Raw genomic sequence first — 19,513 nt, 5'->3', positions numbered from 1 at the left:
GACTCAGTCTTTGTTGCACGATATGAAAGAAACTTACACGATTTTTGGGGGGCAAAATGCCAAAACCGGAGCGGAAAAACAACGTGGAGACTTTTTATGGAGCAAAAACAGTAAGAAATTGTGGCGGGTTCTTCAACAAGGTTAGTTTTTTTTTTGTCCAACAAACATGGCTAAGCTAAAGCTACTTTACGTGTCAGCAGTTACGCTGAAAATCTGTATAACAAGTTGAAATGTAAAGTTTCCAGCTAAAATTCCTGCTATAAATTGTGATGAACACTAATCCAAACGACGTTTTATAGTAAACGTTTTTTTGGTCATAAAAAATGGGATAAAAATAAAAATGTATTTTTTTCTCTCTGCTACATTTATTAAACCTGTTTTTTTTGTCAGGTTGAGCCATAAGAAATGCGGTGAATTTTGGAAAATCATTTTGTTGTTGTCGACATTCAAGTAGCACATGATAATACACACAAGAATTTGGCAAAGTGGAACGTATCTTGTTTTGCTTCGCACGAAAGGTTGGTGGCATAATTTCATGATGTTTATGTGTGCTTGATCAAAAAAGTCAACCTGTGGCCGAGCAGCTGATTTATGACATTATATTTTGATCATTCTCCGGTTTAAAGTTTTTTCCAAAAGTAGTAACTACAACTCTAATGTGGTTACATAGGAGTCAGTTACCTAAAAAAAATGGCATGACTACTAAAACAAGTCAATTAGCACCAAAGCTAATTAGCATATGCTACTTTGCAACTAAACTAAAATTTAAATCATTCACATTACTGCCAAATTAAGGAACTAAAAAAAACAGGATCGACAATTGCTGCCTAAATTAAGGAATATTTGCAACTTATTCAAAATCCCTTATGCTGTCGTTACTTAACAACACATACTACCCCTTCCTACATAGCTTATCCTTATCTTATGAAATAATATCAACCAAAAGAAAATGTATAAAAAATATATTTCACTTTTCTACAAAACCATCGCCTACAAGCAAGCACTAATACAACATCCTAACAGCCTCAATAAAGTGGAATAAACGTTGTCAGGATTGAACTTAGCAACAAAAATACGAATTTTTCAAAAAAATACCAATAAAACCATACAAAAACGGCATGTTTAACGTTAAATACTTCTACAACTTCTTAAACTTCTAACGATTTTCATCCAATAATACAAATCACAAGACAAGCGAAATGTAAGATGGAAGCACCTTAGAGTTAGTTTAGTGGTTAAGTTTAGAATGTGAAAAAAGCTATATTTCCAAAAAAATGCGATCAGTTGTACTCCTAAAAAAAATGCCACGGGGAAAGAACCGACATCTATAGTCTACTGTAGCCTACACAGTTATCAAGTCGCCGAAGAAAAGTTTTTAGGAAGATTGTTGCTTTTTGCTGCGCATTGAAAAGCCCAGTTCTGTCGTTACGCACAAGAACAGCATTTCGAAAAATTTTAAACAAGTTGAAGCAGGTTGGGCAATCAGATCAAGAAACGTTTGTCGACGAGCGTCTTCTTCGCGAGGTTGTGGCGCCCGATTGATTGACGAACAATGGCAAGGAACTATAAAAAGAAGATGGCTGAGTTCAGAAGGGTCATGTTGTGGCCACACAATAATTTGTTCGCATGTTAGATTTTCATGCTGCTAATATACACACAAGCTCCCTGAGTACACTGAGAGCAATATTAGATGTGCACGCTGTGACCACACAAGCTCCGAGGGCCACTGTGAGCAACACACCCGTTTATGCAAGGCATATAAATTATTGTGTACTGAAATACATAGTAAATTGAGCAAAAGAGATACAAGACAAACATCAAGCCCACCTTGCCGATAATGTACGTCAGAATTGTCGCAAGAACAAAGTCTTGAGTTCCGAGATCAATAATCCCGAAGAGGAGGATGTCAAAAGTGAGAAGAGCAAACTCACGACCGTAGAAGAGGACATTTGTGAACGAATTGCTTGTATCTGTAAAGAGAATGTGGATAATTAAATACAATGTGTAAGAAACTGGTACACTTCCTACACTAAATAGGCTACGGTCGTGGGTTCGAATCTTAACGTATGTTATGTTTTTTTGTTTTGCCTGTTGGAACCGCGCAAAACACCATTTGGAAGCAGAGTTATTGCAAGTTGTAGAACCAGGTTTTGGCTGAAGTATGAACAACGGGTTTAATTCGGACCTGGCTTCACACATGGCATCTTTTTGTACCGTAATTTCACAAATTTCCAGCTTTAATATGGTTCGTTTTTTTAACATCTGGTTTGGACCTCAGTTTCAGGTCTCCGTTTAAATTTGATTAGAAATACTAGGAGCTTACCGTTGTAAAAGAAAGCCCCGGAATTGGTCGGGTCTTGCATTTCTACGTCGAACAATTTCTCCAAAAGCATTTTGTCTTTCACAAAGTAGTCCAAGCCATGGACAGACTGAAAAGCAACGTCATAATATAAAACACACAATCTTTGTATACTTATAATACACGCCCATAAGTTTCTCAATCCTCGTTTTGTTAGCAACTCGGACCGAAAATATGAAGCAAATGGAAAATTTTGTGGTTCTACTGATTAGAAGTTTTAGGCAGAGATAAAAGTTTTGAAATAAACGATCTGGTTCTTTGTTTAAAACCGTCTCGAAATTTATTACCTCTTAAAACAATTCTGTAACTTAAACTGACAGACATTCCATTTAACAGCAGACTAACACCAACAAATCGTGTATTTGATATAACAAAGCCTTACGTAGGAACACTATACACGGACTTGAAAAGTAATTTGATCATAAACATTACTGCCAAGGTGCTGGTGCATATAGAATACATCGTTCGGACGTTTCGACAATCTCTGTTGTCATCATCAGTGTAGGTTGTCAAACGATGTATTCTATATACACCAGTACTCTGGCAGTAATGTTTATGATCAAAGCCTTACGTGGTCGAGAAAAGCGGTCATAAACTCTTTCATCTTCCTGTAAGCTTGAACACTCTCAGTCATTTTGGCATCGGAAACGTTTACACCTGCAACAATCACATCACGGTTACTGTGAAAAAATTTATACAACTATTTAATTGAACAAAATAACGATTGTTTTCTTTAAAAGATTAAAATCATTGTTAGAAGAGCAACACAGAAAAAATTAAGAAGCAGTGCTCTAAATTATGGTGTCTGGCATATTAACATAGTTACCTACCTCGAGCGGTTGGTTGGTGCTTGGCCTGCAACATACAAAAATGTTAATTCGCGACACCAAAGCTTTGGTTAAATCTAACGTGTTGGTATCTAAATTTAGAAAAACAGAAACATTTCAGTTTAAAAGCAATAAAAAGTATGGTCACTGTTGTTTCGTCATAATAACCTCACCCGAGCACAAAGCACTAACTATTTTATATTGTTACTAATAAAACACTTCACTAGGCCAGACAATGACCGCATATATTCTTAATTTCGTGCATTTATACTCACTGCTTCAAGTACGTTGTATATTTTGTCGTACTGCATTCGGAATGAAAGGGGAATTGCGACTTGGAAAGTTTGTTCGTCTCTGCCAGCCTCCAAGCCCCGCGCAGCAGTCAAGTTGTCCTGAAATAAATTCATAAAATACTTGGTAACTTTAACGGTTAAACGTTCTTTTACGACAGATTGTTACAACAGTAAAGTCTGTTAAAATATGGTGCTAAGTGGGAGAGTTTTACTTTAAGATTTCTATTCTTTACTTTGACGATAAACTTTCTCGCCCTTGCGGCTGTTGCAAAAAACAAACAATTTGTGTTCCGTTCTGTTTTAACAATGTAACAAAGTTCTGCGTGTAGATTTTTTAACAGGAGCCGGTCGATAAGGTGGGATTTGAACCACCAACCACGAACACACTTACCGCTTCCTTCTGCAGCATCTTATTCATGTCCATCATGTCTGTATCCGCTTTCCCGTAAACCGATCTCCCGTGGATGTAGTACCCGTAGTTCGTATGCGACAATATAAAAACGCTCACCTGAAAAAAACACGTTCACTGTGACGTCATAAGCGCATGTATGACGTCAATATGAAGAGTGAGTGACGTCACAATACTTACATTGGAAACCGAGCAGAGATCGATGAATTCGCGAATTCGGTCGCTGATGAAACGTTCGTGGATCGCCACTACGTAGATAACCTGAGTTATGACGTCATAGACGGTTAAGTTCAAACGTAAACAAATCAGACAAACGTTTAATTGCGCTTTGCAAAGTAAACCAGATGCACAATTTGAAAATAAGATGTAGTTTTGCAACAATTTGAACAAAAACAAACAATTTTGTTTTTTTACCTGTACAACATCCACGACTAGGAAGATTAGAGATGAAAGAGCGAATCTCAGCACCGAGTTGGAAGGTGGCACATACGCGTCACTAGATGTCGTTGTTGTGCCACCAACTGACGTACTCGTGTTTTCAAGTGCCAGGTCCTTGAATCCTACCACCTGTTGAATGTAGTTAACTTATTAAAGTTCGGAAGGTATTAGAATCCGTATATGTATGCTCCGAAACTTATGGCTGTATTTAAATAACGAAGGTACAGTTTATGTCCAGTTGTGGTATCCGAGATATTTTTAAACTGCTACTCCCCATAAATTGAATGAAAAAAAAAAACATTTCGTTTTCTCACCTCAAGGAACAGCAAAACTGCCATCAGTTGAAGAAAAAACGACACTTTCCGGCAAGTCTGTTAAAAAATATGACTTTATCAAGTTTATCACGACAAAATATGACTATGGTTTTTACATAAATATTTCGTACTGGCCAAGTTTTTTTTACTTACTTTTTACCTTCTCTGTCCGTAGATTTGCTCGTTGTTGTACCTTAAAATTAATTTTGTACTGTACCTGAATTTCGTTCCACTCATTAGCGATGAAGTAAGTTCTCCAGATGCTGACCTTGCCCTCCGAGTCTTTGACCTTGGGGCGCTCCCAATCCACCAGAAAAATATCCACAGTCGCTTGAATGAAAATCATGCCCAGTATTTCAACAGCCTATAAATAACCACGTGGTGTTTCAAGGTCATAGGAGTTGCACAAGGTCAAACACGTGGTTGAAATCTCACCTTGAAAACGAATGCCACGATAATGAAAATTTGGAAGTTTTGTAAAACTGTTCCTTCTGGAAGAGTGGTTGTAACCAGGCTTTGGCCCTGATTAAATAGACAGAAATGGGATTAACTTTAAATTACAATAATTTCTTCAAGGACTTTGCAACATACTTATAAATTCTTTTCACAGGATCTGTCCCTGTACTAACAGGCATGCTAATGTCAAGGATCACTGAGAATTTTCAGTGATTGCAACATACTTAAGGCTAAAAATTTGGGCTTCGCTTTTTAAAAATCGAATTCGGGCCCAATTTATAACTTTGGTGTACTTATCTTAATGATATTTTACTCAACTGAAACAATTAAACACATAAACAGGTTTTTTTACGGTTTGGTTTGGGTGACCGCTAAGTAGTTTTAAGAGACCGCAAGTGTTTCATTTAAATACCAAAAAATAGCCATATTTGCTTAAACGAATTATTTGTTAGGCTACTGGGAAATTTTGGGAAACTTAACACCTTAAAAAAACACTGCATATAACTACTGACCTTGTAAAATAGAAGAGTCACCGAAGCGTATCCAACCATGACGACGAAAAATGCGTTTGCCAGATTACACATAGAGAAGTATAAGAACATTCCTAAGCTCTGCAACAAAACAAGCATTCGAAAATTAATAAACCTTTTTATGACGTCAACAATATGGTAAATTATATGTAATAAATTTAGCCTTTGTATCTACAAAAATTAGGTATGCCCAAATCCACGTGAGTATTTCGTGATGATGTCATATCCAAAAGGAACATATGACGTCATTACCACAGAAATACGATGTTTCTAATGTCGGAAATAACAATCCGATTATTTGTTGTAAGGTCCTAATGTTTGACATCATAATAGGCCTCGCTCGATCAATCAGAAAGTATTATCACGAGATGCTTGGTGATCTAACCTAATAGTTTTAGTTTTAACCCAACAATGCGTTAAATAGTTTCAACTTACAGACAAATCTATGTACTGAAGTCCCATACGTCTTCTCCATGTTGAAGTTTCGAATAAAGCGTAAACTCCAGCTAAAACTCCGAACACAATCAACGAAATCTAAAAAATGAAAAAAATCTTTACAAAGCAATTATGAGTAACGTGAGTCCTCAGATCTATGCACTATGATTCAGTTAAATGCCCGATTTTGTTTTCAAAGTTTTTTACAAAATAAAATATGTGTTTGTTACAATAAATCAAAAACTGGTGTTTATTAACACGCTATATTAGTAAAAAAACTTTTCTTTCTTCAGAAATAGAAATAACATTGCAGCCGAAAATCAGCAAAACTTATAAACTTGACTAAAACAATCAATCAAAATATAAAGGAGTTGGTTTATGGCATAAATTTTCTGAAATGAATAAACTAATAAACAAGCTCTCTGTATTCTTATTGTTTAAAATTTTACCTAAGCATCTTTTATTTTCGAACTCATAACACACACAGTGGTAAACATTTCCAAATTACTCACCATTATACCTTGTTCCTGCGAAGCCATGTTGGATGAATATGTGACTTGAAAATCCGTCTGCCAATGCAAAATATTACATGCTTTACTCACGTTACCATTGCGCGCAACACTGAATGACGATTTGAGAGATTTATTTATCATTCTAAAAATCGATAACGCATGGATTACGATGCAAAGCAAAATACTACAGAGTTGTAAAGTGGTTCCCAGACATGAATCTTAACACGAGTTGTTGTTTTGAAAAATAAATCTAAATTTTAAGTTTACTGATCAAACCAATATGACAGACAGGCCCTCATAAAATTTAATGAAAAATATTGTGCGCTACACATTGTAAACATGTGCACATTCAAACAAACGACAGTTAAATTTCGATGAAAAGTGGAAGTTTCACGTCATGTCCGTATTTTTCACAATCTTTTTATTTAAACTTGACACCCCCTTTGTTAAAGCACAATAATATATTGTTACACATCTTACCGTTATTTGTACGTCAGCGGCTCCAGCGACCGGTACGTCATCAGTTGCATACGTCACAGAGAGATAAGGCGGGTAAATTAATCCTGAGCTTGAGGGTTGCAGTTCGATGCTAGACATAAAAGATACGAGATTTAGTGAAACGTAAATTCTGATCTTGTTGTGTCAATATAAAGCCATGCTCATAAATTTTACATGTGGTCAAGCTGTATACGCTCATACACCCTCTGTACTGTAAAACATGAGCACATTACAGTAAGCAAACAAATATGTGATCATACATACAGGGTAAACTACGGGAGATGCACAGTAAATGATAGGACCACTTTGAGTCTCACTTACTAACGTTTACATGTTACAATCATCATCATATTTATTTGCAGTTGCGTATGTGATTGAGACTTGCATATCCAATACATTAGGCCAGTAGTTCTTAAACTGTGCGTCGCGACGCCCTGGTGCGTCGTTTCAATTTTCCAAGGGCGTCGCAGAATAGTTCCTTTTCGTGGCTTTTTGTGGTTGTATCAATAAACACAACTTTAATAATAAGTTTCGTCATTAACTTTTATTTGCTGGTGCGTCGCATGTCCAGAAAACTTTTCCAGAGGCATCGCAACAACAAAAAGTTTGAAAACCACTGCATTAGGCAACCAACTAGCGAATGGCGAAGGGACAATATATGTAATCAAGCCAGTCATACAGTTACACTCACAAATACAACTTAAGTTTGACAAATGTATTTTAAGTTATATAGTATTAAACACATGGTGTGCAATGAAACACTGGAAACGGACTTGAATAATTGCCTTGTCAAAAACAATACTGCGTTGGGGGTTTGTATAGACTGGCTATTTATTTATTAATTACGCATTATACATATAACAAATACATGGTTAAAACGCCTGCATCGTGATGTTTAACCATACAAGCTCTGTGCATTTTTATTTTTGATCTACGACTTTTAACAGATTAAAAACCAAATATTACATTTGTTTTGGTGTAAGTACGCACCGAGCTAAAGGTTTTTATCCAATGACATAAAACAATATTCTCTACACACAAGTTCTGTCACAGTCCAGGTTTTACAACCACTAAACTCTGCTTTAAATATATCTTAGAAAACAAACGATATACTTTAATTTATATCTATGTTTAAAACCCTGCAGAATTGGGTTTTTATCCTGAAAAAAAAGTGTTTTTCCCTAACGAAACAGCTAAAAACAAAACCAGCTCTGTCTCCACTGAACAGTAGTGACTCTAAAACTAAACTGTCCGCCTTCCAGCCGTTTCAGTTGGTCAGACAAAAAACAACAACGCAGTCTTGAATAATTAATGAGTAACTTTTGAGTGCGAGCACACAGACACGGGGAATCCCCGGTTGTGTACGTGTTTAATCCGAAATATCGGTTGACATTTTCTGGCGGGGGTTGATATAATTTGTAACTGTGACGCAACAAGCAGTCAAACAACGAACTATTTTCAATTTAGGACAGAAAACCTGTTGCAGTTAATAATTTGAACAATGAAAATACCTGTTCCAAAACTATTTAATTAAAGCATGGGTTTCAACATTCTGTACGCATATAAACTGCAACCAGACGAAACAATACACATAAAAGAACTTTTTCGGCATTAAAAGAGCTATCCTAGGCCGTGTGTCTTTTGTATTGAATTGCCAGACAAAACAGTAAATCAAAAAAAAAAATTGCAAGTAATATAGTTCGCCAGTATAAGGCATACAAAACGTTCGGTTGTTTTCGTGCCACACTTAACGAAACACACCATAGCAAACAAATATTCGGAACTTACTTCAACGTCATAGTAGTTGCGTATGTGACGGTGGTAGGGGAATCCCCCAGCGCTGTGGTGATTCCAGATAAATTGTCGATGAGGTAGAACCTTCTCACTAACACCCATCGAGTATTGGCGGCAGCTACAATATGCATTAGACTTTAATGGCTGTTTTTTATGTGCACAATTAACACAAAAATGTGCGAAAAAAATACGTGCACAATTTACAAGAAAATAACGAAATAAAGTGTTTTTAAAATTTATTTGGTATTTATTGGAAATATTTAGTTTACATGAAAAGTGGATCCCTTGGTTTATAAACAAAACTGTTTTTTAATGTGTAAATATTTATTTATTTTATTATGTAAATATTTATCGTCACTGAACACGACACTTCAAAACTGACTTTATTAGATTGTTACGTTCAAAGCAAACCTTCTTCTGCGCCTAATTGGACAAATTTTAAAGTCCAACCAAATTCAATTCCCCACAATTACAGATTGTAAAAAAACTTCGAAATTGTGATGTCACAACTTATTTGTCCATAAGATTGTGACGTCACATATACCTTATTGATAAACAGACACTCACCTTCGTTTACTGGTTGGTTATTATCCGGGGACCGATAGTTGGTGATGAGAACAGGAATCGGGTAAAGTTGTAAAACTCCGCTCGCATCAGTGAACTCCAAGTTCAACTCGTAAAATCGCTGCGGGTAGAGGGCGCTGTTGCTCAAATCCGTCAGCGACAGTGAACACTAGAGGCGGAAGAGGGTTATACGAGTTACATGTTTGTATGCTTCATTCTTATAAATTCAGTTACTAGATATATTGCTGTAAAAATGTCGTAATTTGAACGGGCGTACATTTTCAACGTTGCTTATTTGAAACCGTAACAGTCGGGGGCTTTTATATGCAGTACATTTTACATTTTTTGAGATTATTTCGCCCGGTAAAACAAATCGTAGCAGCATTACATAAGCGTTTACGAGTAAGGAATAGCTGCGTGGTTTAATTAAGTTAAATGGAAATGTTATTTTAAGCCTAAAGTATAGATTGGCATAAACTACTTCGGATTAACCTGGATTTAACAGCTTAGGAAGCAGTAAAAATATTTTGTTTTAACGGCTGTGGAGGTCAAATAAAGGTTATACGTTGGTCGCCACGACAATGCACAAATAAAGTGTGTGACGTAACAATGGTTACTAGTGGAACAATGTTACGCTTCTTTAATTAAACTCAATAAACGTGTTAAAGCTTTATAGGATTTACAAAGTAAATAAAAATTTCGTTTTATTTACCGATCTTGAGTAAGTGGTTCCAAATGTAAACGCAGCGCTCTTTACAGACGGACGATCCGGACACAGCTGAATGAAAAAGAAAGTAATTACATCAGTTAATAAAAACAACGACAAAGTTTTACAAGTAGGAAAAAGTTAACAAAAAAACTCTTGACACAAAAACATAATTAACATTTTACATACGATCTTTCCCTTCAATACAATACATTGATAGTCACAGATCACTGTTTAACTATTATATGTTTTGACTGATAATACTTATAAGAGTAAAAACAGCTTTGTGTGTTGTCTAATTCTGTTGCACTGCTTCTTTGATAAATATGATTACCCAAAAACAAGTTAGGGTTTGAACCAGTGCTAAACCAAACTCGATACAGCTATAAAAGTTACCTTAAACATGTGGGGATTCACATAAAACACATTGCAAGATATATTTTACCTGTAGAACTCCTGTAGTTGCTGCTTGCCTGCCAAGAAAGTTTCCATTTTCATCGTAAGAAAACACAACAATGTCGAGAACAGAAGTCTGAAAAGCAGTTTACATGTATTTTAGTGGAAAAAGTAAAATTTGACTGTTTTAAGTATGGATGTTTATTGATGGATTTACAAGTGGAAAAAATAGTGAAATGTGAACTAACTTTCTGTTGTGTTATCTTGGACACTGTCAGAAACATATTTACAACAAATTTGTATTGTAGAAAAAAACTAGAAGGGTGGCTTAGCACATATTGCCCTTGCACTACACTATAGCAGTGGTTCTCAACCTTTTAAGTTTGCGGACCGGTAAACTTACAAAACAAATTTTGCGGACCGGTAGACTTTCAAAATCAACCCAAAAATGACAAAAATATGCAATTCAAAAGAAGTTGAAAAATTCAACTTAATGAAGTTTGCTGCTGTCTGTTTGATATCATACGTTTTAAACGCGGTTCTAATGAAGTTTCTGCAGGCGAAGTAGAGCGTTGACTTCCCCACCATTTCTCTGCCTTCACCATCTTACATTTTGGAATTGAGATGTAAAATCGTAATATATTTGGCGGACCGGCAGGAAAGTTGACGTGGACCGGCACCGGTCCGCGGACCGGCGGTTGAGAACCACTGCACTATAGTATATTTTGAAACATTAATATATTTCCTACACTTATTTATATTGGGTCCCATATTAGCCATCGTATTTTATAACCTTGGTTGTTTCTGCAAGCAAAAACTCATGGGTCCCCACACATGCAAAGTTGTAGATAATGCATTTCAATAGATAACAATGAGTAAGTAGGATAACTAATTGAGGTTCACCACACACAAACTTAAAAGTAGGAAACCACAATGACTCAATCAATAGTACTGCAAAATTTCAATCCAATCTGCCAACGTTTAATATTTCAACCACTAGAGGTGTTTTGAGCAACAACCATTAATGTTTCTGACGTCAAAGGGCTGTTAACAACCCCCGAACTGCAATGGTGCAATAACGATAATTGGCATACTTTACAAGCTATCCAAATTTTAGCCAATTCTGACATTGTTTACAAAGTCACCCCTTTTAGGGGGCTAGCGGGGTAAATACTAGGGCTATCCGGACAAACAAAGTGGGATGCACATCTACATAACTATATCTACCATCTGTATAAGTTTCAGCCACATCCATCAAGCATTTGATGGCCAAACGAGTCAGACAAACTTTGGGGGAAAAAAACATTTTAGGGGGCTAGCGGGGTAAATACTGGGGTTATCAACAAAAACAAAGTGGGATGCACATCTACATAACTACATCTACCATCTGTGTAAATTTCAGCCGAATCCATCAAACATTTGATAGAAAAACGAGTCAGTCAAACTTCGGGGGAAAATACCCATTTTAGGGGGCTAGCGGGGTGAATACTGGGGTTATCAACAAAAACAAAGTGGGATGCACATCTACATAACCATATCTACCATCTGTGTAAATTTCAGCTGAATCCATCAAACATTTGATAGAAAAACGAGTCGGACAAACTTCGGGGAAAAAATACTCATTTTAGGGGGCTAGCGGGGTAAATACTGGGGTTATGAACAAAAACAAAGTGGGATGCACATCTACATAACTACATCTACCATCTGTGTAAATTTCATCCAAATCCATCAAGGATTTGATGGAAAAACGAGTCGGACAAACTTTGGGGAGAAGAAAAATGAAAGAAAAAAAAAGAAAAAAACAAAAAACATTTTGAGTAAAATCAATATGTGTCCCCTTCAGGGAAGGGGACCCATAATTAGTCGCTTATATATGAACCATTTTTGAAACATCTTTTCATTCATAAATTATATTCACACATATTGATACCCCGCCCTTGATGTTGAATGCTGTAGTAATTTCAGTTTCAGTGAGGACTTCACTGGCCACTGTGGACGATGTGAAAGTGCCAGGTTGAGAAAGTCGATTGTAATCATCGTAATACAACCACGGACGATTTGCAGTCCTTAAAATAACACAATAATGTAATATTGAGTATGCTGCAGACAGTGTACAGTGTCAATGGTCTATCAGTACAACAAGTGACAAAACATAGGATAATTTGGCTTGTGTAGCCAGGATTATTATTATTTTATTCTTTATTTTATCATAGCAACCAATCAACAGTACAAAATATGTTTTCTGCTAATCAAAAAATTAGCAAGATAGATTTATTTTTTGGGGACATGCACACACAACCATAAAACCTGCCTACTGCATAACATACACACAAATGATTTGTGTGACAAACCTACTTACCATGCTATATTTCCATTTATGATACCAGTACTGGAAAGGGTTTGACCATACAACGAACAAGCAGTGTCTCCTGCAACAACTGGGATTCGATAGGTTTCCATCACACACATATTGGCAAGAGCCTGACATGCTGTTATGTTGCTGTGCTGTAAACAGAAATTAACAATTATATAGGCAATCATTTTATAAGACAATGGTTGCCTGTTAGATTGTATATTTTCTCTATTTTGTTGTGTATAACACACATGTTTTTTTTAATATAGTGTATTTTCAACCGTGAGATTTTTGCTGCTGCTTCTGTGTCTTTATTACACTTTTTGCTTAACTCTACAATTTTGTAGAACCAAACTACAAATATATTACACAAAATCTTCCAGTGTATATGTATATGTATACTGCAGAAGTGCATGTTGTGGCCACACACCAGTTGATGCACTGCATAGATTTTCCTGTTGGATATAGACTCTGATGAAGCCCTACCGTTCTGGTGGGCAAAACATTAGCTAAAATACATTTGTTAAATATGCAACCTGGTGGACGAAACGCTTTTTCAGTATTTTTTACATATACATTTTGTTATTTACATCAACAAATTTAAATTTCACATATTGAACCTTGATCACCAATATATTCTATGCAAGAACACTCACCCCACCAGTGTTGCTGTCCAGAAAACATCCGACAAATGCAGCACGAACTTTTTGTTGTATAAAAACTGACGGCTGTGCAGTGGCCTAAAAAACAAGATGGTGTAAAAAGTTTTGAATATTTACTTTACCATGAAAATAGTGGGATGTACAATTTAAAATCTTTAGTATGTTTTAGGAGAAAGCTGTCAGTTTTACTAAAAATAACAACCTAAAGAGTTATATGTCATCAAAATTAAAATTAAGTTAGTTGCATAAGTAACTTGTCAAGTTTTTTTGCACTAAATGACATATATATATGCAATTAACCAGAGGAGGGTTTCAAAAATGGCCACAGTTGGGATCAACAATTCCTATGCAATTAACCAGATTATGCTAGAAACCGTATTTGTCTTTAAACATTTTGAAAGGTGGAAAATACCACAGGTTGCAAATATTGATATTGGAATATTTTGTGTTTTTACTCACATCTATAGCTGCAGGAAGAGCTGGAGTGCTCGGAAGACAAACATCATCACTAACTATTGCACAACCACAAGTATCACAAGATGCGCATCTGGAAAATTCAATTTATCTTTTGTCAGGAGAGTGGTTCTGAAACTTTTCTATGTTTTTCACCAAAGTCGTATCACAGTCCACAATCCAAACTGACTTATATTAAACACTATCAACTAAATAATAACATAATGATTTAGTAGAAATATGAAATGCTTTTCATAACCCCTGTAAACTGCGACTTTTTTGGACCATAAGGTTTAAGAAGCCAGTATGTTGTCCAAACGCTTATACTAGTTAAACAGCAGTCCAAATGTAGTGTCTTCCACTAAATGGCATGTATAAACTTTTTGTGTTCTTTCACCATGTTTCCAGTAGAATATGTACGACAATAAGTTTATTAACTACAAAATATTAATCAAATAGAAAAAAGTCCACTTATAGCACTAACCCTCCTGTAGTTCCGGTTGGTCCAGAGCCAGTTGCGCATGTTTGACATTCGGAAGTAGGGAGTACAGTTCCATTGCTATACCGATCCACTGTAACAACCAAACCAGTTACCTAATTACTTTGAATAAGTTTAAAACATTCACACATTTTGGCAGATGTTATAGATAGCATTTATTTTGTTCTGTTAAAACTTGTTTTGTTTAATTAACATCATTTTTGATCTGAAACAAGTCTTTTTCATTAACCTTATACTGCAAAAACGGCTAAATAAAATGGCAATCACATTTTTTTTGCCTTATAAATATTGCAATGTGCTTTAACATATATTCTTGGACTTCTTGAAGGCAGAGTAGTCTAAAGACTAAACCAATACACTGTATAAAGCAGGGATCGGCAACCCCTGGCATGCGTGCCAAGGTTGGCACGTTAGGTGGTTTTTCATGGCACGCCAACCGATTTGCGCGTTTATATTGAAAGTAGCAGTTCAACCTGTTACACTGCTTCTATGCCATTATCTTAAAATTCAGCCTTATGCACATAACACTCTGCTTTCTCTTTATAGTTCTGCTGGCACAAACCACTACTATTTAGAAACACGTTGCCGCACAAACGGTCATTAACACATGTAAATAACAAGTAAATTGGCATGCGTCGCCTAAAAGGTTGCCGACCCCTGGTATAAAGCATATTTATTTTCTTTAGCACTTACCAACAGCTTCTTGAGCGGTTGGACAAGTACAAGATCCTTCTGCGGCTGATGCTGAACATGTGGTGCAATCTCTCCCATCAAGTGTAGTTTGCAAGGACTAAAAATACAAGTGATAAATGTTACATTTTTTTAAGTGGTAGATATCAAAAGGGTAAATCTAACTTAAAAGATGAATCACCAATAAAACTTATTACAGTTCTCAAAAAAGTTGTAAAAATGAAGGAAATGTTACATAACACTAACAGAACTAGCTAAAAGTTCTTACTGCGCATTGTGTGCAGTTGAAAGGTTGGACAGACGGAACAGAGCGTTGGTAGCCAGCAAGGCATTGACAAAACAAAACTGCAAAGAAAGGAATCTGTTAACACAAGAGAAGCTGTTTCTTTTCAAACATTGCTTTGTTTAATCATGTTAAATATTTCAAAGATAGACTTACTTTGCAATCAACTTGTTCAACACTTGAGACAATTCAGTTTAAAAGTTTTGAGAAAGAATAACCTAGCTTTTTTATGAACTTTAATCTACAGACATAAGGTTCATTACAGCCTTTAATCACCAAACTTGGTGATTTTATTATTGAATTTAAAGTATGAGTATTACAAATTTCAACATTACAAAGGTTTCCTAACTAAAAAGGCAAACTTCGGATTTTTTTATTGTTTTTGTAACAGGTACACAAACATTTTGTAAAACAGGTACACAAAAATTTTGTAATTGACTTTTACAGTAGGCAACTTACAGTCAGCAGTCGGTTCGGCTCCCGGCCAGCAACTAACGCATTGCTGGTTTGCTGTGCTGAAGTAGGAAAGAGAGCTTGAAGCACAAGATTCAGGTAACACTGATGGATATTGCAGCAGTTGGGCACCAATAAAAGGTAATACAACCGAAAATAGGAAGCACACAATACCAACACTTGTGCTAAATGCCATTTCAGCGCTTTCTGTGAAGTTGGAAGCTCAAAGATCGAAGAAAACCGAAAACCAACTGTTCAAAAACACTTTTTCAACTTATTTGCAAGAATGTTTGCGTCTCTACTGGTACGGAGTTATTAAATTGTCAGAATGTGATTCAAAAATACATTTTCAAATGCAAAAATCGACAACAGAAAGCTAAAAGTAGCTTTGTGTAACATAGTACAATACAGATATACAAAATAAAACAAATCAAAATCTAAAAATTGAAAAAACAAGCATACAGCGGTTCGTATTTCGAAAACAACCACTTTGCCGCATCGGAAATTATGTCAATAACGTCATGGTTGAGTAAGTTCGGTTGGTGTGTTGTTGTTTTCCGATTTCTATGGCAATTAATTTCTCCTCAGCCAGATTTGTGATTAAAACGCAGCGAAACCAATTCAGTGAGTTAATGCAGTAAGCAAGCGGATTTTGACTCACACAATGTCATTCACACAACGAGACTACAAATACAATGAACTGCTAACAGAGAAAACAAGGTAATGCTTTTTGAATTGCAGCAAAATAACAGTGCATTTGTTGAAAAACAAAATTAGGCATTTTGTTAAATGGTATATTGTCATGTACTTTTAAAACACAATGGACAGCAATTAATAATATGTTTACTAGCCACAAATATGGTACGTTTTGACAAATTTGTTGCGATACGATAGTTACATTGTATTCCATTTTTCTGCCAGTTTTGATTGTGATTAGTAAACTTTTGGTTTTAATGTCGCAAGGAGAAAACTATTTTTGTTTAAAATCCTCTTAACGATTGATTTAGGTCAGTGGTTCCCAAACTTTTTCATATTTTTTTCAAAACGGTCCCTTTGCCATTATTTCAAGGGCTCGCGGTCCTTAAGCCTAAATGTGTATTTCATAAAAACGAAAGTTGATTGCAGGATTTTAGCTAGTTATGCAAAATTGCGCATAACAATCATCCAAAGACAACATGTGACATCACAAACAGGACAAAAACATTACGATTGTGCGCGAACAATTGCATTTTTGATAGTTGTCATTCAATAAAGGCCATAGCAATGGAGACAGTCGATTCTCAATTCTACTTTGATTTAATCTTATTTAGTGGCACAAACTGACGCCAAATAAGATTATAGAATTACTTCAACCGCTTCGCGGTTCCCCCAAAATTGCCTCGCGGACCCCTAAAGGACCGCGGACCCCAGTTTGGGAACCGCTGATTTAGGTGAATTAGGCAATTTTGAATTGTTAGTGTGAATATAAATTCATGGGCTTAATGAAGCCTAAAAAGACTATTGGATTTTAATTAGCACTTTTTGTGAGGAGTTCAGTCCTTATTGATGTACAAGTCCGTAACATTTTTTCACGCATGTTTTAGTATCGACGCCTTTATGGCGAACTCCATTAGCACCCACAGTAATGTGCCCTATGCTGTCACACGCCCCTTTTCGCCTCGTAAAAAGCCTTTAAAAAGGTCTGTGTTTGACAGGTCCTTCCCAAGTGAAATGCGGTAAACACATTCTGATTGATTTTTGACTCAAATATTAACGGATGAACAGATGTGTCACGCTTGTTATACAGAGCTCCAAGATGAATGAGGCTTGTGATGTAATAATGTGCTATCGCGCATTTAGTCCCCAATATATAAAATCCTATTTAGTTTAACATTAGCTTGCAGAAACAGAAGAAGGATTAAGGGATACATTTTTCTTTAAAAACAATCCTCGTTAATCAGTGTACTAAAGTGCTTTTGTGACTCGTAATATACCAAGTGAATTTAATTTTTAGTTTGAGTTTTACGATATGGTTTTAATGTTTTTTATTGCGCTGAAATTAGAAAAGTGTTTTTTCGGGCAAGGAATGCGTCGATGTAACTGAAAAAGTGAGCTAAAAGATAGATACAACATCTGCAGATAAATAAATTGCTTTAGGATGGCAAATTACTTTTGTACTTGTGTTATGTAACGTCAATTTAGACGCGGACTGCATAAACCGAACTGCAAAAGCGCTTGTACACAAAGAATTTTATTGCGAATCGCGAACACTTTATCAATTGATGACATCTTCAGTGCAGTCGAAACGTCATCAAGAGTACGCTTTGTACACACTGTATGGCAGTTACGTTTTCACTAAATAGCATCCAAGGGCGAAAATAACTGCCTAAATAGACATTAAAAGCGACACGCTACTTTATACGATGATTGATTGCGTGAGCATGTGCCGGAACGTTTAAATGATATTACATCTCGCTTTTACGTCTATTTTTAGGCCCTTATGTTTGTTATTAGACTTATAAACGAATTGGTGTATAATGTTCTAAACTATTATCCAATTTCCTATAAAGTTTATCGGTAAAAAATACCCAAAGAGAAAAGCTATATATTTTAGTAATTTTAAAACAACCTCAAGGTGTTTATGTCAGTCAAGGTTCCCAAGGTGATACAGTTTGGCTGCGTGTGAGGTGACAAACTATCAAAAATGCGACCTAGCTTATGCTGTCGATAGCGAAAGTTGATAATAATCGCTACATCTGTTTATGAATAAAGCATGATATAACAAAATCAATACTTTGCAGTGCATTGGCTGTGAACTCTTTATCGGCTGGCATGGGATTAACACGTTAAACACGAGGCCAAAATGCCGAGTGTGTTAAAAGTCAAAATCTATTTGTACGAATTGGAAATATAGGGCATTGTTAGTGGTTAGGACAATCAGCAGAATAGCTCGATGTAGGTTCTGTTGTGTTAAATTGAAGTGTTAACAAATTTGGGCCTTAATTTTTTAGCGTTTAATGGGTCAGATATATCGTGTACGGTTTCAGACCCTGTTTGGTTTGCAATTTATAATCAGTAAATCTCAACGAAAATTCGTTTTATTTCAAACGAAAGGATATTAGGATTTGGTTACTACTTTAATTATTTCATTTAAAATGTTTTACAAATTTCGCTTAAAATGTTTTAAATTGTAAAATAAATATTTAAATTGTAAAATAAATATTTAAATTGTAAAATAAATAAATATCGTACTGATTTCCATTCGTAACTGATTAATTTTTTTTAATGGTTGTAACTTAGAGATTAAGCTAAATTACTAAATAAATAAAAATTCTGTACAAATAATTGCAATTTAGTCGTTTTAACCATTGCTCTGGTCAGCATTGGTGCAAAGCGATTGTTGAAACACTTTCAATTCGATGTATTAGTTTAAATAATATATTAGCTCATCAACTTCTTAGCAATTTTACTTTTAATCCAGCTACTTATAAATTACTTGTCGAGCGTTTCTTTGTTACAATTAACAAAAATTCGTAAGTCTCGGTGTTAACTTTAAACTGTGTTTTTTTCGTATGTTTCAGATTACTGGTGAACTTATGTAAAACGTTAA

At 35.6% G+C, this 19,513-nt stretch overlaps 1 protein-coding gene across 1 annotated transcript; it reads right to left on the bottom strand.

Annotated features, from left to right (window-relative positions):
• Positions 1–947: 947 nt before the first annotated feature.
• Positions 948–16,283, bottom strand: LOC145230244 (meckelin-like). The gene is made up of 28 exons (XM_080095622.1): positions 15,931–16,283; positions 15,457–15,533; positions 15,192–15,288; positions 14,484–14,571; positions 14,006–14,093; positions 13,541–13,624; positions 12,891–13,036; positions 12,462–12,597; positions 10,581–10,667; positions 10,142–10,207; positions 9,433–9,598; positions 8,860–8,983; positions 7,054–7,162; positions 6,574–6,630; positions 6,062–6,160; positions 5,609–5,707; positions 5,076–5,162; positions 4,858–5,004; positions 4,641–4,697; positions 4,303–4,455; positions 4,069–4,149; positions 3,871–3,987; positions 3,462–3,578; positions 3,190–3,214; positions 2,931–3,016; positions 2,324–2,429; positions 1,828–1,970; positions 948–1,563 (listed from the first exon to the last, which is right to left on the bottom strand). The coding sequence occupies exons 1-28, from the start codon at positions 16,118–16,120 to the stop codon at positions 1,483–1,485; spliced, it is 2,913 nt and encodes a 970-aa protein (XP_079951748.1). The 5' UTR covers positions 16,121–16,283; the 3' UTR covers positions 948–1,482.
• Positions 16,284–19,513: the final 3,230 nt, after the last annotated feature.

Source organism: Phallusia mammillata, chromosome 5, assembly GCF_965637545.1.
Source record: "Phallusia mammillata chromosome 5, kaPhaMamm4.hap1.1, whole genome shotgun sequence".
In the NCBI taxonomy this organism is placed as follows: Eukaryota; Metazoa; Chordata; class Ascidiacea; order Phlebobranchia; family Ascidiidae; genus Phallusia; species Phallusia mammillata.
This window is presented reverse-complemented; position numbering and strand designations above follow the sequence as displayed.

Bases quoted from the DNA above. Each gene is read 5' to 3' on its own strand.
- LOC145230244 (XM_080095622.1), bottom strand. From the start codon at position 16,120: ATGGCATTTAGCACAAGTGTTGGTATTGTGTGCTTCCTATTTTCGGTT. The intron at 15,289-15,456 runs GTAAGAACTTTT...TTGTATTTTTAG, and splicing joins TCAACTGCACACAATGCGCA to TCCTTGCAAACTACACTTGA. The intron at 7,163-8,859 runs GTAAGTTCCGAA...TTTTATGTCTAG, and splicing joins GCAACTACTATGACGTTGAA to CATCGAACTGCAACCCTCAA.